Here is a 23,528-nt window from a genome sequence, read left to right as displayed (position 1 = left end):
TGTGTGCCCACTGCTCTACAGTGACTCCTCTGCCTCCTCTTACCTGTCCTTTCACTCAGTTTCCACCTTCATCTCCTTTTAAGTTATTTTGGAACATACTAAAGATGGCCTTTGTGCTCCCCCCCCCCTTTTTTTTTTGGAAGGCAGGGTCTAAATCAGGTGTAGTTGGCCTGGAATTTGATATGTTAACTGTGCTAGTCTCAAACCCTCATCTGCCTACCTCCCAAGTGCTGGGATTAAAGACATGAGCTACCATGCTAGCCATGGATGCCTTTTTAAACTGAAGAGTCTAGGACTGCTTTTTCCCCCTCTTATATTTCGAGGTGCTAGGAATAAAAGGACCTTATGTGTCCTACCATGAGTTATACCTGAGCCCCCAAGAATATCCTTATATTTGTAAATGTTTTAGTGGGTATTTATGAAGCATCATAAGCACTTTGAAAGTGATTACAATGTTAATACCACACCTAAAGACTGTAGACAGTGTTTCTAAATATCTTCCATGATACACAGTCAGTGATCCTGTTTCCTGTTTCATAATCTGTTTCACCATCAGTTCTTGAACAAGGGTCATACATTACATTTGGATAATACATTTTAAATCTCTTTAATTGATGAATATATATATGTATATATATATATATATATGTGTGTGTGTGTGTGTATATATATATATATATATTTTTTTTTTTTTTTTTTTTTTTACTTTTTTTCCCTTCCTGTCCTTTGAAAGAATAATTTACTAGACTTAGTTGTGATCTTGACTTTAAAGCTTTGAGGTTGAGTATTGAATAGCTGGTGGTTCCAGTGTCAGCAGTCCTCATCTCTAAAAGCAGGACTGACTTTGGTTTCCTCAGCCATCATTTTCCTGCAATGTATACTGGATGCTAAAACTAAATTTGACATTCATATAATAACAGCATTTTATATTCCTCAACTCCAAATTCAAGTGTGTCCTGTTTATATATACCAGGTGAAATCTGTTGATAGTAATCTTTATTTTGTTTCCTAGCTAGCTTTGCTGCATAGTAGATTTTGTGCATATGTGTTCGTGTGTGTGTGTGTGACACACTCAAATGTAATTGCTCAGGTTCCATCCAATTTTTTAAAAAATGCAGGTTCTCATTGGCTTGGATTTTACCCAGTGAGTTTATCTCCAGGGATCTGCCTGTCTCTACCTTTCAGCTCAGGAATTGCAAGGGTGTATCACCATGTTTAGTTTCTTTTACTTAGGTTCTGGGGATCAGTCACAGATTCTCCCTAGCACCTTACCAGCTGAGTCATCTCTAGCTCCTACATAGTTTATGTTTAATACTTAGTGAAAACTTGTTAATGGCTAGAAATGCTAATGAGGAGGAGGTGGCATTAAACATCAGCTGTGTAGGATGGCAAGAAATTCATTTGTTGAGTGTGATTAGGATAGATTCTTCTTTGAAAATATGTTGTAACACAGGGACAGGCACATAGTTACTAGAGAATATGGTAATTCTGTGACTCTAGTTATGGAGTGTATGTAAGTACTCGGACGGCAAAAAGGTGGCAACACAGGTGTGTGAGTGGAGCGGTTGCTTGACAACAGCTGGTCTCCGTTTCATACCTGTAAAGCAGGATGGCTTAGGATGAGATGCAGTTGGTTAGTATTGTCATGTGAATATGTGTTCTTTACCATTGGAGGGTTAGTTGTACTAACACAAGCACTCAAACTCCCAAGGAGCTTGCTGTTTGTTAGCTGCACCTTTTAATTCAGATGGAAGAGGCTAACTTTGCCTTTCTGTGAAAACATTTAATGCTGTGAACACTTGCCTTTGCTCAGAGGAAAGTGGTACTGAGCTCCCTCCTCTGTGGATGACACATGCAGAGGCTCCCTGTGTGGATGTGGGAATAAGCCTTTGTGCTAGCACATATCAAGGATGTTCTGAGGAGGAGTGACTTTCTAAGCCTTCTTGTGTCTTCCTGTAGTCTAATTTCTTGTTAGCCCCTTTACCTCCGTGCTTCAGTGTCTTCCTTTCAGTAAGGTCTTCTAGAAACAGAGGTGACAGTGTAAAATGCTGTGGAAGCTTGTGTAGAATGTGTTCTCTCACTGAACCCCTGCATCTCAGCAGACTGTGCAACTAGCGCTTTCTAGGCAATACTGTATTTAAGAATACTGCCCAGAGGATAACACTTGAAATGTAAATAAAGAAAATATATAATAATAATAATAATAATACTGCCCAGAGAGGTTTTTAATTTATAACTTACCCTGGTGGCTGGAGAGACGGCTGAGTAGCGACGAGCACTGGCTGTTCTTCAGAGGCCCCAGCTGCAGTTCCCAGCACCCACATGCGGCTCACAATCATGCAGCCGTCCAGGTGGAGAGGGTTGAGTATTCTTTCTGGCTTTTCCTGGGGCCAGGTATGTACATGGTGCATGTGTGTACTGTAGGTAGAACAGTCATACACATTCATATACATGAAATAAAAATAAATACAAGAAGGAATTTTAAAACACACAGAGTTAGGTATGGTAGTACACACTTGCAATCCCAGTACTTGGGAACTTGAGGCAAGAAAAATATCAGTTTGAGGCCAGTGTGGGCTATGCAGTGGATGTGTTCCAGGCTATTTAGGTCTAGGGCTACACAGCAAGACATTGCATCAAAAGACAAAAGAAAAAAAAGATGGTGAATGAGTGAGTGAGATAAAGAGGGGGAGGGGAGTACATATCAGCCAGTAAAGATGCTCTACTCATGCTGTCTTCAGTTCAGTCTATAGGACCACATAGTGGAAAGAGAGCCAGTTCTTGCATTTTTCCTCTGACTTCCTTATGCATACCACGGCCAAATGAGTCCATACACATGTACACAATAGATAAGATAAAAGTTAAATTAAAAAATGTTTTTGTATCTATTCCTCTGTTGAAGGACATCTGAGTTGTTCCGAGCTTCTGGCTATTATAAATAAGGCTGCTATGAACATAGTAGAGCATGCGTCCTTGTTATATGTTGGAGCATCTTTTGGGTATATACCCAGGATTGGCATATCTGGGTCCTCAGATAATACTATTTCCAATTTTCTGAGGAACCACCAGACTGATTTCCAGAGTGGTTGTACCAGCTTGCAATCCCAGCAACAATGGAAGAGTGTTCTTTCTTTTCCACATCCTCGCCAACATCTGCTGCCACCTGAGTTTTTGATCTTAGCCATTCTGACTGGTGTGAGGTGGAATCTCTGTTGTTTTGATCTGCATTTCCCTGATGACTAAGGATATTGAACATTTCTTTAGGTGCTTCTTGGCCATTCGATATTCCTCAGTTGAGAATTCTCTGTTTAGCTCTGTACCCCATTTTTAAATAGGGCTATTTCATTTTCTGGAGTCTAACTTCTTGAGTTCTTTTTATATATTGGATATTAGCCTTCTGTCAGATTTAGGATTGGTAAAGATCTTTTCCCAATCTGCTGGTTGCCGTTTTGTCCTATTGAGAATGTCCTTTGCCTTACAGAAGCTTTGCAGTTTCATGAGGTCCCATTTGTCTGTTGTTGATCTTAGAGCATAAAGCATTGGTACTCAGTTCAGGAACTTTTCCGCTGTGCCCATATGTTCAAGGCTTTCCCCCACTTTCTCTTCTATAAGTTTCAGTGTATCTGATTTTATGTGGAGGTCCTTGATCCACTTAGACTTGAGCTTTGTACAAGGAGATAAGAATGGATCGATGTGCATTATTTTACATGATGACTGACATTTGAACCAGAACCATTTGTTGAAAATGTCTGTTTTCCACTGGATGGTTTTAGCTCCTTTGTCAAAGATCAAGTGACCGTAGGTGTGTGTGTGTTCATTTCTGGGTCTTCTATTCTATTGTTGATCTATCTGCCTGTCACTGTACCAATACCATATAGTTTCTATCACTATTGCTCTGTACTACAGCTTGAGGTAGGGACAGTGATTCCCCCAGACGTTCTACTTTTTGCTATCCTGAGCTCTTTCTAGCTCTATGAAGAATTGATTTGGAATTTTGGTGGGGATTGCGTTGAATCTGTAGATTGCTTTCGGCAAGATGGCCATTTTTACAATATTAATCCTGCCAATCCATGAGCATGGGAGATCTTTCCATCTTCTGAGATCTTCTTTCTTTCTTCAGAGACTTTTGAAGTTCTTGTCATAGAGATCTTTCACTTGCTTGGTTAGAGTCATACCAACATATTTTATGTTGTGACTATTGTGAAGGGTGTTGTTTATGTGGTACATTTACACAGTGGAGTACTACTCAGCTATTAAAAACAATGACTTCATGAAATTCTTAGGCAAATGGATGGAACTAGAAAATATCATCCTGAGTGAGGTAACCCAATCGCAAAAGAACACAAACAGTATGCACTTACTGATAAGTGGATATTAGCTCAAAAGCTCAGAATACCCAAGATACAATTCACAGACCACATGAAGCTCAAGAAGAAGGAAGACCAGAATGTGGGTGCTTTGGTCCTTCTTACAAGTGGGAACAAAATACTCAGGGGAGGAAATATGGAGACAAAGTGTGGAGCAGAGACTGAAGGAAAGGCCATCCAGAGACTGTCCCACCTGGAGATTCATCCCATATACAGCCACCAAACCCAGCCACTATTGTGGATGCCAAGAAGTGCTTGCTGAAAGGAGCCTTATATAGGTGTCTCCTGAGAGGCTCTGCCAGAGCCTGACAAATACAGAGGTGGATGCTCCCAGCCAACCATTGGCCTAAGCACAAGGACCCCGATGGAGGAGTTAGAGAAAGGTCTGAAGGAGCTGAAGAGGTTTGTAACCCCATAGGAAGAAAAACAATGTCAACCAACCAGACACCTCAGAGCTCCCAGGGACTAAACCATCAACCACAGAGTACACATAGAGAGACCCATGGCTCCAGCCGAGAGGATAGCCTAGTTGGGTATCAGTGGGAGGAAAGGCCCTTGGTCCTGTGAAGGTTTGATGCCCCAGTGTAGGGGAATGCAGAGTTGGGGAGGTGGGAGTAGGTGGGTGGTGGAGCACACTCATAGAAGCAGGGGAAGGGGGAAATGGGATAGGAGGTTTCAGGTGATTCTGTCTTTGCCATGTAGAGTTGAATGTCTTCATGGTCACTGCTCTTTCCCTGCCCATCAGAGCTAGTGTTCATTTGCCTCCCCTAGATGGGACTGACCTGGTAACTGACTTTCACTGACTAATGGATCCCATGTCAGTTGTTATTTACGTTTCTGGGCTATAGCTTTGAAGGACCAGCATTTTCCACTTCTTTATTTTGAGCTAGGTGTCATGTAAAAGGTCTAGCTGATCTACTGGAGTAAGAGGCCTGCCTGTGATGCCTGTGATGGCTGTGATGCCTGTGACGCCTGTAATGCCTGTGATGCCTGAGCTGCCTGTGATGCCTGTGACACCTGTGACGCCTGTGACGCCTGTGATGATGCCTGTGATGCCTGTGATGCCTGTGATGCCTGAGCTGCCTGTGATGCCTGTGACACCTGTGACGCCTGTGATGCCTGTGATGATGCCTGTGATGCCTGTGATGCCTGTGATGATGCCTGTGATGCCTGTGACGCCTGTGATGCCTGAGCTGCCTGTGATGCCTGTGATGATGCCTGTGACGCCTGTGACGCCTGTGATGATGCCTGTGATGCCTGTGATGCCTGTGATGCCTGTGATGCCTGAGCTGCCTGTGATGCCTGTGATGCCTGTGATGACGCCTGTGACGCCTGTGACGCCTGTGATGCCTGTGATGCCTGTGATGCCTGTGATGCCTGTGATGATGCCTGTGACGCCTGTGATGCCTGTGATGCCTGTGACACCTGTGATGCCTGTGATGCCTGTGATGACGCATGTGACACCTGTGACGCCTGTGATGCCTGTGACACCTGTGATGCCTGTGATGCCTGTGATGCCTGTGACGCCTGTGATGCCTGTGATGCCTGTGATGACGCCTGTGACACCTGTGATGCCTGTGATGCCTGTGATGCCTGTGATGACGCCTGTGACGCCTGTGACGCCTGTGATGCCTGTGATGCCTGAGCTGCCTTGGATGGTTCAGTGCAACTGAATGATTGTTGAATATAGAAGACCAACAGCTCGGCACCAACTGACCTCTCATCTGCAAGGAGTCCTGAGTTATAAGTTACTGTTTTAGGCTGCTAAGTGTTGGAGCAGTTTGCTGCACAGCAATAAATGACAGAAGCATGGTGTAGATGTGGCAATCACCCTGTGTTGATTCTGTAGGCTCATGTCCTAGAATAAGATCTGGGCAGTTGGTATGGTAGCTCAAGGTGAGAGGTTTTGCAGAACCACTGAATTTCTCTGTGTTATACCAGAAATGCTGTGTAGTTAACGAGAGTTCATCTTCCTAAGGTTTTTATTGAAAGCTCTTATTTAGCAAATCATTGTCACATGTCAACAGATTTTGCTTTTGTTTGAGTTACTAATGATGACTACTGGAAGATGAAATCACCATGTGTTCATGTTCATAATTATTTAAACAGCACGTGTTATAATAAGTTCTTCTCTCTGCTTATGTTTCCTTAGTTTACAGCATTTATATTACTGAAGATGGTTTGACTTACACGGATGTCTGTGCATTTCTTGTATACTTAATTTATGAGGAGGCCAGAAAAGGTGGTGGATCTTCTGGAACTAGAGTTAGACAGTTGTGAGTTGCCATGTGGCTGCTTAGAATTGAACCTGTGTCTTCTGGTTCAGGAGCTCTTAACTGCTGACCCATCTCTGTAGCCACTACATTTTATTTTTAATGGTCCATTTGGTATAAATGTGTTTCTGTGATCATATTATCTTTATAACCTCTAGGGTTATGGAGTAAGTCTTTAAACAAACAAATAAAATCCTTTCAGCTTTTGTTCAAATTTTTACTTTGTATATGGTGAATCTTAATTTCTTTCCTTTTTTTACTTTTAATTTCTTTTTTTGTTTTTTTATCTAATTATTCCATCTTTGGTTTGTTATTTTCTAAATTATTAATTCACATCTCAATATTTATCTTTCTTTATGTATATCAGTTTTCTTTCTGTGCTAAAAAGCTTTACTTCATAATTTTTACTTACTTTGTTAAAGCTTTTCAGAAAAGCATTTTCCAAATCCTTACTATTTACATACCAAGCTTACATTATATTTCCCCTTTTACCTGTTTTGATACATTTAAAAGCTACTTGATTACTTTTCAAAGTATAAATGGAGTATTCTGAAGCTAGGTATAACTTAACATATTTTGCTCAGTGTTCTCTCTTGGTGCTGCTGAGAGGCTGTTGTGTATTCTGAAAGGGGTGTTTTGATGAAGTTCTTCAGCAGACCTGTACGCAGGCCAGAGTAAACAGTGATTTCAAGCAGTCCTCTTTGGTGTCATGACATGGCCAGACATCAGTGGAAACACCAGAAAGGGTTCTGAAATAGCAGAAAAGAAACAAAGGGCTAATTCATCTTTGAGCAGTTCTTCTCTTACTGACTGCCTCAGCTGGACTGTGGGCAGACAAACCCCTGGAATTCTACAGGATTTTGCCCACAAGAAGGTTTTGGCATTACTCTTACAAAAAGCTCCTATAAAAATGTTAATTGCCGTTAACAGAGCTGCGTTAGCAAAATCCTATGCTACTGAAACCCCTGAGTTTCAAAGTTTCTTGACCAAACAGACCAGCAAATGATATTTTACTACAGTCTAGCAGCCCAGGGTCTTACATGTGGGTACATGTGGTGGTGACTTTTTCCTATTGCTGGCCCGAAAGAAATACAAATGACCTCATTAGTTACCCACACCACAGAACAAAATTCTGGATTCTTTTGATTCAGCATCTTTTTTTCTTTTTAATGTCAGCTGTCCAATGGATTAGACATAGTCAAACAAATTACTACAGAATAACTTTAGTAAGGGATTTTGATGCCTCCTAGAGGCACTGGGAGGTAGGGAGTCTGATAATTACAAAATTATGTTTCTAAAATTGTCCCAAGTGAGGACATTGCGACCTTGAGGGTCATCTGGTCTGAGCTTCTCATTACACATGAGACAATTAAGACCAAGATGTTGATTTGACTTGCCCAGTGTTTGCATTGACTCACATTTATTGTTAGCACCATAAAGGAGCATCTAAGCCAAAGCTGACTCTGTTTAAAAGCACTTGTTGCTCTTGTGGTAGAAGACCTGAGCGTGATTCCCCAGAGTTCACACCAGCCAGCCTACAGCCATCTGCAACTCAGCTCGAAGGGCTCAAGTGCTGCTCCCCCTCCCCATGCCCCAGGCCCTCCTGTGCACATGGAACACCCACACATATACATATATAAGAATAAAGATAAATCTTTTAAAAAAGAATTGGGGTTCACATAAATACTGTTATTTATCAGATTTTTGATAGTTACATGTTTTTCATTTTGGGCTATCCTAAAGTGCTTCAGTAGTTTAATTTAGTTTTACATTTATTTTTTGTTTGTGTGGGTGCACATGAAAATCACAGCACATGAGAAGGCAGACAAAACTTGTACAAGTTTGTTCTCTCCCTCCATCAGGTGGGTTTTGAGTCTAGAACCCAGATAGGTGGTCAGGCATTGTAACAAGTGCCTTTACCCACTGAGCTAACTACTTTTTAAAAGTTAAATATTAACTGGGGAAAATCACTGCTTTTAATCACATGCCATATTATTTACTTCTATCGTCTCTTTGCAATGAAATAATATGTTTAGGGGTAGTGCATAATTCTTAACCTTAAAAAAAATCAGTAGTCTGTAGATTTGGAAAAATACAGTGCCTGAACTTTATCCTGACCTATTAAAGAAGAGGTTTGTTTCCCTCCTCTGTGTGACCCAGTCACTCTTTTCCTTTGCCTACAAACTTATTGGCTCAGAGCTCCTAGCGTTGGAATTTATAACGGGCTATCTTGGACCTGTCAAAGATATAAATAATGACACAGAGGCTTTTTAATATTTTTATGCTTAGGCCTTTTGCTAGTCATTCTCCTGAGTTCTCTAAACTTAACTCAACAAATCCTGGCACCACCAACTCTTATCTTCCTCTCTGGTCAGTCCACTGACCTCCATGTCCCTGGCAAATCTACTTCTGCCTCTTCTCCCATTGTCTGTCTCAAGTTCTGCCCTCCACTTTTGCCCAGCTATTGGCTTTCAGCTCTTTTTATTACAGCCAATCAGATACCATTCTAGATTGTTTCTAGGCTAGTAAGAACGAATGAATATTTACAAAATATGAGACCTGTGATGGACCTTAGAAACAACAATACCAGGATCCTACTAGCATTTAGCTCTCCACCAGCATAGAATTAACAATTGAATATACAGAGACACACCTTCACACAATGTATCCTAACAGGAAATATTTTCCCTTGTTCTGCTTTTTTTCTAAACCAAACTTGTGCCACCATAAAGCCGGCCTCTTTCTCTCCTAGCAATTCCTGGCACTTCCATTCTTACTTGGCAAAGCTAGAGGTGTAATATTTCTGCTTCTGAGAATTCTTCTCAAGTTTAAGTTCTTACCTGGAGCTCCCTTGAGCCCTGTCTTATAGATGGACGGATCTGCCTACTTCATGTTTATGGAGGACCTACTCTGTCCAAAAGGTCATGATAGATGTTAAGGCAAAGGAAGATGGTCAGACGTTCCTGCTTGTTCATCTCCGGGATATCTTGTCTATCATTGTCACTAATGTTCAACTAATTATCGATAGATTGAAAGTAGGTCAGAATACACACACGCACACACACACACACACACACACACACACATGCTTTGCATAGGAAAGGCAGATGAGTGTCTGTGAAGATAAAACTGGGAAGTAAAAGGAAGTAGTGAAAACTGCATACAGAAGCACCTGGTTCCAGTGGAAACTTTCCACTTAGGAAAATTTAGGATTCTCATCTCCAGTGTAGCATAAAAGTGTACATCACTCTGCCCTGCCTGTAATTAGTTTTGTCAAAACTAGACTTGTTATTAGAGTGCGGATATATATATATATATATATATGTTACACACACACACACACACACACACACACACACACTACATTTGTCTTAAGGGTGTAACTTGATACATTTTGACAAGGCAAACATCTTCGTGTCACCTAAAACAAGAAACATCATGGCTAGCACAGGTTCCCCCTGGTTACTGGAATTCCCAAAGATTACCTTTGTCTTCTGACCTTATTCTAGTTCAGCCTGGTTTTGTACTTTATGTATATGGAAGTATATATAATATTTTAATTGGCTTTTACCCAGACATTGTATCTGTTAGATTTAGCCATCTGTTTGTATGTAGTGGTAGGCTGTCTATTGATGACTAGAGTATTGTATTTAATGAATATATTGCATTTCATGTCAGCCTGAAAAGTCACCCTGGGGTTTCAAGAGCTGGGGTCAAGGGAGTGGGGTCCCACACAGAATCTCAAAGGGGCCAGGTTAAAATGGTAGGGGAGTGTTCTGGGCTCAGTGCAGGACCAGGGGAAGGAGCACTAGCCCGTCAGCACCAGTCTCCAAGGACAATTTAGTTAAGGTCTCTTTTAGGGTTCTGCTCATTCTCTCTACCTTCCTGAGCTCTGGGCACAGTATGCACAGTATTCACAGAGCAGCTTCCAATTACTTCCCACTATCTCCTCCAATCCCTGACTCACCTTAGAGACAAAACCAGGACCGATGTCTGATCCAATTACCTTGGGCATGCTGAACCTCAGGAAAGTCTCCTCTAGTATCTTCTTGGCAACCACAGTAACTGTTTCCTGCTTGGTGGGGAAAGCCTCAACCTATCCAGAGAAAGTATCTACAAACACTAGAAGGTATTTGTAACCATATTTTCCTGGCTTAACTTCTGTAAAATTGACCTCCCAATAAACCCCAGGCCATTCTCCCCTAGCTCTCTTGCCCTGTTTGCTCTTGGCTGCATAAGCATTTAGTTGCTGACACACCTTACACTATCCTACAAGGTCCATTACGCATACCTTAGATCCCTTGGCTGCTTGGATGAGCTTCCCATCCCCTAAATGGATCCATCTGTGCATTTGGTCAGTAAGTCCTCAGCTTGGTTTCTGGGGGGCATAGTTTTTCCTTCCTGTGTACGCCATTGCCCTTCCTTCTCTAGGCAGTAGTCGGTAAGGTGGCTAGCAATCAGTCCTTTCTTCTTCAGTATATTATATTCTAAGAGAGGACATCCCTTAGTCCAGTCTCATTTCCCAGCAGGTGTCTCTTGTGGGCCCGTAACTGGGATAGGTTCCTGCATAGCCACTTCTTGAGCCACTTGATCTGCCTGGTTATTGCCTTGGGCCACTGAGTCTCTTTCCTTCTGATGTCCTGGGCAATGAACAATACTCACAGTTGCAGGCTTTATCAGGGCATCCAAGAGATCCAAGATTTCCTGTTTGTTTTTTATTTCTTTTCCCTCTGATGTGAGCAGGCCTCTCTCTTGATATATAGCCCTGTGGATGTGGGCTGTGGCAAAGACACGCCTGCTATCCGTGTAGATGTTAATTTTCTTGCCAGCCCCAAGTTCCAAGGCCTTAATGAGGGTAATTAGCTCTGATTTCTGCGTCCACTTGTGGAGGGGTAGAGGTTCTGCCCATATGAGACATTTGTGTCCACCATGGCAGCACCTGCTTGTCTCTGACCTTCATGGAGAAAACTGCTCCCTTCTATAAGGCAGCTAGCCTTGGCTCCCGGCAGGGGTCAGTTGGAGAGATCTTTCCTCCACCCTTGGGCTCTTCTTTTGGGCCAGTTAGTTGTGGCCCGTTGGGCAGGAAATGTGTCTGGGCTCCCATCTTGAAGAGTAAGTCTCGCCCCAACAGAGGGTAGGAACAGTTTGGGATGACTGTAAATGAATGGGATACTCAGCTAATTCCTAGGTCCACTGTTCTTCGGGTAGTCCATGAACATATTTTGATGCCAGTGGCTCCTTGGACCCAAGATTTTTTCTTGGGAACGGGGCCATTGTCTTGGAGGAGGACCGAGTGTTGAGCCCGTGTTCACCAAGAATTGAGTGGGTTTCCCCTCCACTCTCAGAGTTACCCTGGGTTCGAGCAGGGGGTCCAAACCCCTCCTCCCTAGTCGCTGTCTCCCCCCAGGACTAACACCTTTGCCGTTTGGGCTACTCTTGGACCCAGTGGCCCCTTTCCTTGCAGTATGTGCACTGGTCCTTTTCAAGGTGTTTTCTGTCTCTCTTTGGTTGGAGTGTCTCTTCTCTGCTATCCCTAACTACTGTAGCCAAGATTTACTCTGTAAATTCCTTTCCTGTCGCTTTTCTTTTTTCATCTCCCATTCATCTTCTTTCCTTCTCTTTCTCTGTTCCTTCCCTGCTATGGCAGACTTTCTCAGCAACCTGCACTAAACTCCTCAGTGACTCATCCTGCAGTCCCTCCAGCCTCTGAAGCTTTTTCCTGATATCCCTACCAGCCTGGTCTGTAAAAGCCACAGTCCCAGTAGCTTGTGCTCCTTGCTGCTGGGGTCATAGGGTGTATATTGGGTGAGTGCCTCCATGAGCTGCTCTAGAAAGGCAGCAGGTGACTCATCCCTGTCTAACTTCACGTTCCTTGGTCAAATTTGTGGGCTGCTGGGCGGCTGCTTGAGACCTGCCTATACCACCTAGTGTAGACCTTAAGGTGCTCCTCACCTTTGGCTGAATTAAAGTCAGGTTAAAGGGAATCCTGTGTCAGTGACTGCTGGGTTTTTTCCCAGGGAGCCTGAGGGCACATTCTTTAGGGCCTCATGGAGGATGCATTCTCTCTCCTCTGTGGTGAAGAGGACCCTCATAAGCTGTTGTATGTCATTCCAGGTGGGCTGATGGGCAAGCAGGACAGTCTCAAAGAGATAAATCAAACCCTTGGGATTATCTGAGAAAGGGGGATAACTGAGACTTCCACTTGTGTAGGTCAACAGACGAGAACGGCCAGTATTGCATAGCCTGATTGCCTTTATCATCTAGAAACCCATAAGCCCGCAGAGGGAGAGCCACCATGGTATCAGGGGAGGTGGTTCTTTGGTTTCTGGTCCCCATGGCGGGACTGGGAAGTTGGGAGACTCCTCCTGTTCCTCCCTCTGGTAAAGGGGTACAACAGCCCTGGTCCCATATGTACCGAGGATCCCGGAGCTGGTGCTGGCGCTGGCTGGGCCATGGGGGCAAACGAGGGGGATATGGTGGAGGAGGGCCTTGGAGCAGCAGGCCTGATGTTGAAGGGTCTTGGAGGATCAACTTCTCAGGTCCAGTTATCTCCTCCCATGTTTTCTTTTTCCTGACAGCCAGAAGCTGTGAGGTGGGTCTTGGGGAAAGAAATGCTTTTATCCATGAAGGGCGAGGGGGGTGAATCAACAAGATTCTTCCAAGTTATTATGTAGGGTACCTGGTCAGGGTGACCATTGTGGTTCCTGTCTAAAAATTCTCCCTTCAACTGCCCTGATGACAGGCAAGTTGAAGATCCCTTTGTGGGGCTATCCTACACCAAAGGCAGGCCACTCTGAGGAACATAGGGTGGCCCATTTGCCCTTCTTTACTACATCAGACAGATTCTCTCATCTTTCTTTAACTTCCTTCCTTAACACCTGCAGGGGGAGGGGAGGCTGCAGCTTAGCAAAGGCAGCCAGAGAAATGGGCAGTAGTCATGGTCTCGCCATTGCACCGGGCTAGGAACGAATTGAGACCTCAGATGCTGGCACTTAGCCAGAACAAGCGTGGGTTTTTTAAAAATTACAGACTACCTGAAATTTCACAGTCCTAATGTTCACCAGTTTTGCTTCATGGTGAAAGTTGGTACTTTGGTATCTGTGTTAAGATGTTTTTACCTTTGTATTGCCATGTAAATGCCTTATATAGCCTGTTTTTTCCCCTTTATGTTTTCTCACTTTTGAATTATGCTTTTGAAAGGCCATCCGTGGATTGCATGTTAAAACAATGATGACGTATAAATTTATTGATTTAAGTGTCCCATTATATTTTAGGTAACACAGTACAACAATATCATTGTCTGATGCCATGTATAGTAAACATGTGAAAGATGTGTGCTGACACCTTAATGGAGTGCTTGGAAATGAGTATTACTATCTTTGAAATGCCATTGTAAAGGTATTTCAATATGGAGTTTTAAAAAGGGACAGAAATCCAATGGAAACGCACAGCTTCCTGATTTATCTTTTTGTTTCTCCCTGTGGAGGTTTGAATGAAGATGACCCCATAGGCTCATAGGTTTGAATGCTTCATTGCCACAAGTTGGTGAAACTGTTTGGGAAGGGATAGGGGTGTGGTCTTATTGATGGTTCTGTAACAAGGTGGTGGGCTTTAAGGTTCCCATTGTTTCTCTCTCAGCCTCCTACTTTTGGATCAAGATGTGAGCTCTCTCTCTGCTGTGCCCATGCCTTTGTTTGTCCTCATTGGATCTCTACCCTGCTAAACCATAAGCCTAGTTAAATGCTTTCGTTTATAACTTGCCGGGGTCATGGTAAATTGTCATAGCAATAGAAGAAAGTAACTAATACGCTACCCTTAAGCACTTCACTTGTGGTTTGTGAGGCTAATGAAAATAAATTGATACAACAGTGACTTACTCCTTTTATCAGTACAGTTTTAGTGTTTAGGATAAAAGTTGAAGTTTAACCATCACCTGATTTACGTGGTGCCAGGCCTTCATGTGTGCAGGGCAGATAGATACTCTACCAGCTGAGCTACATCCTGAGTCCCTGGGTGTTCTTTAAATAGTGTAATGAGTAAATAGCCAGTAACTTCACACTGAAATTTAATAATTCACTTTAATATTTCATTCTTCCCAAGAATCAAGTTGTTTTTGAAAGAGAAATTAGTTTTTTGTGTGTGAATTTTAAAGATCTAGTGTTTCTTTTTTTTCCTTTCTTTCTTTCTTTTTTTTTTTTTTTTTTTGGTTTTTCGAGACAGGGTTTCTCTGTGTAGCCCTGGCTGTCCTGGAACTCACTCTGTAGGCCAGGCCAGGCTCAGACTCAGAAATCTGCCTGCCTCTGCCTCCCGAGTGCTGGGATTAAAGGCGTGCGCCACCACGCCCAGCAGATCTAGTGTTTCTTGTGGAGTGTTTTTTCAGTCCCTTCTTGTTGTTAGGAACCTTTGGTAAGAGCTGTCTTTGTCACTCCTAGAAGAATCTATGTATGGACTGTGGTTGTAGCTTCTGCTTTCATGTGGTATGTTCTCGTTCTCAGCTGATAGTGTGGTTCGTGTTACCCTCCCTTTCCTCCTCTTCACCTTTCAAGAATTCATCTCAAATCTGCCTCCTTTGTGAAATCTTGCTGCCCTTCTGACTGGAGTGTATTGTTCCCATTGCAGTGTATGTTCTGATCCCAGTGCTGATGGCTTTGAGTTAGGTACTTTCCCATCTGTTTCATTAGATTCTCAGCTTCTGGACAGTAGAGCTAGCTCTGCTTTATAGTAAATGTTCAGGATCTCTTTAGATGTATAAGTATAGATACATGGCTAATGAGTCATTTGGTCACTGGTTAAGGGAAATGCATATCTGTGTCTGATAGTTGCATTGTTTGGCATTTCTACAGGTTATCTTATTTTGGTAGTATTAAGGACAAGTTCACTTTGAGATGAAGAGGGATTTCTTTCTTTTTTTTTTATTGGATATTTTATTTACATTTCAAATGTTTTTCCCTTTTCAGGTCTCCCCTTCAGAAACCCCCTATCCCATCCCCACTTCCCCTGCCTCTATGAGGGCACTCTCCCACCTACCCACTCCCATCTTACTGCCCTGACATCCCCCTATACAGGAGCATTGAACACTCTCAGACCTGAGGGCCTCTCCTCCCACTGATGTCTGTCTGACAAGGCCATTGAAGAGGGGTTTCTTAATGAAAACACTATTGTGTTTGAATTATCAGAGAGAGGCAAGCTGTGCTTGCATTTGTGGTCTTCAGATTTTTCTCAGACATCATAATTAATTTAGAACATTTATAATTGTGAGTTATAATTTATTAAATTACTTTAGAAATATTTCTTAGTATATTTATACTACTTCTGTTAACATAAACAATAAACTGAACACCTGGGACTGAATATCTTAAAAATATCACATTTCCAGGTGTAGTGGCTGGCACATGCCTGTAATTCTTGCTTTTAGGAGGTCCAGGCAGGAGGACCAGGAGGATCAGCATAAGACCATCTGTAGTGGTTATTCCTGGTTGTCAACTTGACTATATTTGGAATGAACTACAATCCAGAATTGGAAGGCTCACCAGTGACCCTTATCTGGAGGCTTGGAGATCCTTATCTGGATCTTGGTATGGAGATCTTGAGCCATAGTGGCTATGGATTCCAGAAGATTGAATCTCCGAGTTTAAGGAACACACCTTTAATCTGGCCTGCGCCTTTCATCTGGGATTAAAGGTGTGGTGGAACACACCTTTAATCTGGGCTACACCTTCTGCTGGAGACAATATAAGGACATTGGAAGAAGGGAGTCTAGCTCTTGCTCTTGCTCCTTCGCCTGCTTGCTGCGTGAGACTGAGTAACTGCTAGATCCTTGGACTTCCATTCACAGCTGCGACTGAATCATTGTTGGGAATTGGGCTGCCGACTGTAAGTCATCAATAAATTCCTTTACTATCTAGAGACTATCCATAAGTTCTGTGACTCTAGAGAACCCTGACTAATACAGAAGTTGGTACCAGGAGTGGTTCTAGAGTAACAGAAGTACAAGGATGAATCTTTTAAAATACTGGAATTGGCTTGTTGATCCACCAGCACTTTCAACTATTGAAACCTCTCCAGATTCTCTCCCTCCTGGGAGCTCAGAGAATTTTGAAGACCCATGGTTGAAACTATATTCCGAACTTAAAGAAGCTAATGCCCTTGATTTTCTTAATGAATTAGGTGATTCAGTGCACAAAGCTTTCTACAAGATGGGGAAAAAATCGAAAAATGATTTTACTGGCTGGCTGCTCTTAGTATCTGTGGAAAAAATGATGAATGAAAGGAAGGAGTTGTGTGATAAAATCGAAAGGCTCCAGACACAAGTAAACGATCTAAAAGTTGCTAAGTGTGTCCTTGAGGAGAATCTTCTCTCTTGTAGCAATAGAGCTCAAGTTGCAGAAAATCAAACAGAAACTCTCATTGTAAGGTTGGCTGAACTACAGCGAAAATTCAAGTCTCAGCCTCAGAGTGTGTCGACAGTTAAAGTAAGGGCTCTAATTGGCAAAGAATGGGATCCTACAACATGGGATGGGGATGTGTGGGAAGACCATGTTGAAGCTGAGAATTTTGAATCTTCAGATTCTCAAGGGTTTGCCCCACCTGAGGAAGTAGTACCCTCAGCCCCACCTCTTGAAATAATGCCTTCCCCACATGAGGAAATTAATTTTGCAGAGTCTGCTCACGGCCCACCAATAGTTTCTTCTAGACCTGTAACCAGACTCAAAGCAAAACAGGCTCCTAGAGGGGAGGTAGAAAGTATAGTCCATGAGGAAATTCGCTACACTACTAAGGAGCTTAATGAGTTTGCTAATTCATTCAAGCAGAAACCTGGTGAATATGTGTGGGAATGGATTTTAAGGGTGTGGGATAAGGGTGGAAGGAACATAAAACTAGAGCAGGCTGAGTTTATTGACATGGGTCCTCTGAGTAGAGATTCTAGGTTTAATACGGAAGCTCGCATAGTTAAAAAAGGTGTCAAAAGTTTGTTTGAATGGTTGGCTGAGGTGTTTATCAAAAGATGGCCTACTGGAAATGACTTGGAGATGCCTGATATTCCGTGGCTTAGTGTTGATGAAGGGATTTTAAGACTTAGGGAAATTGCAATGCTAGAGTGGATATATTGTGTAAAGCATAATTGTCCACAATGGGAAGGTCCAGAAGATATGCCTTTCACCAGCTCTATAAGACGCAAATTGGTGAGAGGGGCACCAGCACATTTGAAGGGTTTTGTTCTTTCCCTTTTCCTTGTGCCAGATCTTAGCATTGGAGATGCTTCTGCTCAATTAGATGAATTAAATTCACTGGGTTTAGTTGGATCCCGAGGTAACAAGGGCCAGGTGGCAGCATTGAATCGCCGGAGACAAGGTGATCCTAGTTATTATAATGGACAGCGTAGACAAAAGAATGTTTATAATAACATACCCAGTAATGGTCAGCACAGGAGAGGTGAAATTTATAATGGCATGACTCGCTTGGACCTTTGGTACTGGCTAATCAATCATGGTGTTTCCAGGAATGAAATACATAGGAAGCCTACTGCATATTTGTTTGATCTGTATAAGCAGAAAAATTCTCAAACAAATGAAAGAAAGGCTACATTAGATCGTGGTAAACAGCAATCTCGGCCAGTGAATCAATTTCCAGACTTGAGACAGTTTGCAGATCCGGAACCCCTTGAATGAAGGGGTGGCCAGGTTCCTCTGAGGAAGGATCTTGATAAGACACTCAAAGGTTTTGCTGTTACCCTTTCTCCAGTTCTTCCCCAGAGGGACCTACGGCCTTTTACAAGGGTAACTGTACACTGGGGAAAAGGAAATAATCAGACTTTTCGGGGTCTGCTGGATACTGGTTCTGAGTTGACACTGATCCCAGGGGATCCCAAGAAACATTGTGGCCCTCCAGTTAAAGTAGGGGCTTATGGAGGGCAGGTGATTAATGGAGTTTTGACTGATGTCCGACTCACAGTAGGTCCAGTAGGTCCCCGGACACATCCTGTGGTGATTTCCCCAGTTCCAGAATGTATAATTGGGATAGATATACTCAGAAATTGGCAGAATTCTCATATTGGTTCCCTGAACTGTAGAGTGAGGGCTATTATGGTTGGAAAGGCCAAATGGAAGCCTTTAGAGTTGCCTCTGCCAAAGAAAATAGTGAATCAAAAACAGTATCGTATTCCTGGAGGAATTGCAGAAATTACTGCCACTATCAAGGACTTGAAAGATGCAGGGGTGGTGGTTCCCACCACATCTCCATTTAACTCTCCTATCTGGCCAGTGCAGAAAACAGATGGATCATGGAGAATGACAGTTGATTACCGAAAACTAAATCAGGTAGTAACTCCAATTGCAGCTGCTGTACCAGATGTAGTTTCCTTACTTGAGCAAATTAACACATCTCCTGGCACCTGGTATGCGGCTATTGATCTGGCAAATGCCTTCTTCTCAGTACCTGTCCATAAGGACCACCAGAAGCAATTTGCTTTCAGTTGGCAAGGCCAACAGTATACCTTCACAGTTTTGCCTCAAGGATATATTAACTCTCCTGCCCTGTGTCATAATTTAGTTAGAAGGGATCTTGATCGTTTGGATCTTCCACAAAATATCACATTGGTGCACTATATTGATGACATTATGCTGATTGGACCAAGTGAGCAGGAAGTAGCAACCACTTTGGACTCATTGGTAACACATATGCGTATCAGAGGATGGGAAATAAATCCAACCAAAATTCAAGGACCATCTACCTCAGTGAAATTCTTAGGAGTCCAGTGGTGTGGGGCATGCAGAGATATTCCTTCTAAGGTGAAAGATAAGTTATTGCACCTGGCCCCTCCTACAACCAAGAAAGAAGCACAACGTTTAGTGGGTCTATTTGGATTCTGGAGACAACACATCCCTCACTTGGGTGTGTTACTTAGGCCTATTTACCAAGTGACTCGGAAAGCTGCTAGCTTTGTGTGGGGCCTGGAACAGGAGAAGGCCCTTCAACAGGTCCAGGCTGCTGTGCAGGCTGCTCTACCACTTGGACCATATGACCCAGCAGATCCGATGGTACTTGAGGTGTCTGTGGCTGATAGAGATGCTGTTTGGAGCCTCTGGCAGGCCCCTGTAGGTGAATCACAGAAAAGGCCTTTGGGATTTTGGAGCAAAGCTCTACCATCATCTGCAGACAACTATTCTCCCTTTGAAAAACAGCTCTTGGCCTGCTATTGGGCCTTAGTGGAAACTGAACGTCTGACAATAGGACGCCAAGTCACTATGCGACCTGAACTACCCATCATGAGCTGGGTACTATCAGACCCTGCAAGTCATAAAGTGGGACGTGCACAGCAGCAGTCTATTATCAAATGGAAGTGGTATATACGTGATCGGGCCAGAGCAGGTCCTGAAGGCACAAGCAAGTTACATGAAGAAGTTGCTCAAATGCCTATGGTTTCTATTCCTGTTACAATGCCATCTGCTGCCAAGCATGCACCTATAGCCTCATGGGGTGTTCCCTATGATCAACTGACCGAAGAGGAGAAGACTAGAGCCTGGTTTACTGATGGCTCTGCACGTTATGCAGGCACCACCCAGAAGTGGACAGCTGCAGCATTACAACCCCTTTCTGGGACAACCTTGAAAGACACAGGTGAAGGGAAATCTTCACAGTGGGCAGAACTTCGGGCAGTACACATGGTATTACAGTTTGTTTGCAAGAAGAAATGGCCAGATGTACGATTATTCACTGACTCATGGGCTGTAGCCAATGGATTGGCTGGATGGTCAGGGACTTGGAAAGATCACAATTGGAAAATTGGTGAGAAAGACATCTGGGGAAGAAGTATGTGGATAGATCTCTCCAAATGGGCAAAGGATGTAAAGATATTTGTGTCCCATGTAAATGCTCACCAAAAGGTGACTTCAGCCGAGGAGGAGTTCAATAATCAAGTGGATAAGATGACCCGTTCTGTGGACAGTCAGCCTGTCTCCCCAGCCATCCCTATCATTGCTCAATGGGCACATGAACAAAGTGGCCACGGTGGTCGAGATGGAGGTTATGCTTGGGCTCAGCAACACGGGCTTCCACTCACCAAAGCTGACTTGGCTACAGCTGCTGCTGATTGCCAGATCTGCCAACAGCAGAAACCAACACTGAGCCCCAGATATGGCACCATTCCTCGAGGTGACCAGCCAGCAACCTGGTGGCAGGTTGACTACATTGGACCACTTCCTTCGTGGAAAGGACAGCGTTTTGTTCTTACTGGAGTAGATACTTATTCTGGTTATGGATTTGCCTTTCCTGCACGTAATGCTTCTGCTAAAACCACCATTCACGGACTGACAGAATGCCTTATCTATCGTCATGGTATTCCACACAGTATTGCTTCTGACCAAGGAACTCATTTCACAGCCAGAGAAGTACGACAGTGGGCCCACGATCATGGAATTCACTGGTCTTACCACATTCCCCATCATCCTGAAGCAGCTGGTCTGATAGAAAGATGGAATGGCCTTTTGAAGACGCAGTTACAGCGCCAATTAGGTGGTAACAGCTTGGAAGGCTGGGGTAGAGTTCTTCAGAAGGCAGTATATGCTTTGAATCAGCGCTCGATATATGGTACAGTTTCACCCATAGCCAGGATTCATGGGTCCAGGAATCAAGGGGTGGAAAAAGGAATAGTTCCACTTACTATCACTCCTAGTGACCCTCTAGGAAAATTTTTGCTTCCTGTCCCCATAACTCTAGGTTCTGCTGGCCTAAAAGTCTTGGCTCCAGAGAGGGGAGTGCTCCTACCAGGAGCTACAACAAACATTCCATTGAACTGGAAGCTCAGACTTCCCCCTGGTCATTTTGGGCTTCTAATGCCCTTAAACCAACAGGCTAAAAAAGGAATAACAGTGTTAGGAGGGGTGATAGATCCAGATTACCATGGCGAAATTGGATTACCTCTTCACAATGGTGGTAAGCAAGATTATGTCTGGAGTGTAGGAGATCCCTTAGGGCGTCTCTTAGTACTACCATGTCCTGTGATTAAAGTCAATGGGAAACTACAACAGCCTAATCCAAGCAGGATGACAAAGGACGCAGACCCATCAGGAATGAAGGTATGGGTCAATCCTCCAGGAAAAGAGCCAAGACCTGCTGAGGTGCTGGCTGAAGGTGAAGGAAATACAGAATGGGTAGTAGAGGAAGGTAGTTATAAATACCAATTAAGGCCACGTAACCAGTTGCAGAAACGAGGATTATAAAGTACTATGAATGCCCACTGTAAATTTACTGATGCGTTTGCGATTGTACGAGGGATAGTTATATCATGTTAGGCGTATTTACAACCTTGTTATTGTTTCATGTGAACATGAGATATTATTTGTGTCAAGTTGACAAGGGGTGGATTGTAGTGGTTATTCCTGGTTGTCAACTTGACTATATTTGGAATGAACTACAATCCAGAATTGGAAGGCTCACCAGTGACCCTTATCTGGAGGCTTGGAGATCCTTATCTGGATCTTGGTATGGAGATCTTGAGCCATAGTGGCTATGGATTCCAGAAGATTGAATCTCCGAGTTTAAGGAACACACCTTTAATCTGGCCTGCGCCTTTCATCTGGGATTAAAGGTGTGGTGGAACACACCTTTAATCTGGGCTACACCTTCTGCTGGAGACAATATAAGGACATTGGAAGAAGGGAGTCTAGCTCTTGCTCTTGCTCCTTCGCCTGCTTGCTGCGTGAGACTGAGTAACTGCTAGATCCTTGGACTTCCATTCACAGCTGCGACTGAATCATTGTTGGGAATTGGGCTGCCGACTGTAAGTCATCAATAAATTCCTTTACTATCTAGAGACTATCCATAAGTTCTGTGACTCTAGAGAACCCTGACTAATACACCATCCTTAGCCATGTATTATGTTCCAGGCCAGCTCATGGAGCCACATGAGACCCTGTCACAAAACAAAAAAGCAGAGTCAGTGAAATGCCTTAGCAGGCTACATCACTCACTGTAGAAACCTGGAAACCTGAATTTGATGTCAAGAACCCATAGAAAGGTGAAAGAAGAGAACTAGCCTCCCATGGCATCCCTGTTTCCATTTTTTATCTTAAAAATTAAAAACAAAATCCAAAACAAGCCAAGTGATTCATTTCTCAAATTTATGGAGTCCGGGAAGTCTGAGATCCAGGCACAGGTAGTTTCTGTGTCTGGTGAGAGATATTCTTTCTGCTTTTAAGATGGCACCCTGACCTTGTCACAGAGAAGGGACAGAAGGACACAGGTAATCAATGCTGTGCCTAAAGGAAAAACAAAAGAGACTTAAACTAGCTTCCTTCTTTTATAAAACCACCAGTCCATTCATCTAGCTGGAGCTCCTTTAAAAAGCACTGCTCTCTTCATGAGGGTGGAGTCCTGACTGAATCCCTTTTTAAAGCTCATCTCTTAATACCACTACTCTGAAAAACGAGTTTCAGCATGAATTTTGGAGGGAGACATGTGGACCTTAGCAGCATCTAAATACAGATGACCCATTGTAAGTAAAACCCTTAAAATATCAACTAGAATACAGTATAAAGTAACTTTCTGGGGAGTATGATAATAAACTTTGTATAATTGTGCAATATAACCTTACCTTAACGTTTTTCATGCTCTAACATATTAGAGAAGAGCAGTGAAATGAACTGAACAGAGACCCACTGTATGTCCCTCTTTCTGTTTTCTGTTGGGAGTACCTCTAATGTCTACAAATATTTTTGATGGTCACAGCTAAGTTGGTTGACGAAGGATGTGTGTTACTGGCTTCTAATGAGATAGAGGTCAGTGGTGCTTCTAAGCTTTCTGTAGTGCACAGGATAGCCCAAATAACAGGGAATTACCTGGCCCAAAATGTCAGAAGTCTCACAGTTGAAGGACCTTGTTTAAAGTGTTA

The 23,528-nt window shown here is 43.2% G+C and overlaps 1 protein-coding gene across 9 annotated transcripts in view; it reads left to right on the top strand.

Annotated features, from left to right (window-relative positions):
• Positions 1-23,528, top strand: part of Ate1 (arginyltransferase 1) — a 129,127-nt gene that overhangs the window by 57,209 nt on the left and 48,390 nt on the right. Inside the window, exon 11 of one of the 9 annotated variants that reach the window (XM_030242026.1) lies at positions 16,056-16,541. The exons of 6 other annotated variants lie outside the window; for them this stretch is intronic. In XM_030242026.1, the coding sequence (XP_030097886.1) occupies positions 16,056-16,091 (36 nt within the window). In that variant the 3' untranslated portion in view covers positions 16,092-16,541. Of the gene's footprint in view, positions 1-6,519; positions 8,897-16,055; positions 16,542-23,528 lie in introns of those variants that run through there. 2 more of the 9 variants (XM_030242027.1, XM_011241659.1) reach the window with 2 other exon arrangements.

This window comes from Mus musculus, chromosome 7 (assembly GCF_000001635.26).
Source record: "Mus musculus strain C57BL/6J chromosome 7, GRCm38.p6 C57BL/6J".
NCBI classification, from domain to species: Eukaryota; Metazoa; Chordata; class Mammalia; order Rodentia; family Muridae; genus Mus; species Mus musculus.
This window is presented reverse-complemented; position numbering and strand designations above follow the sequence as displayed.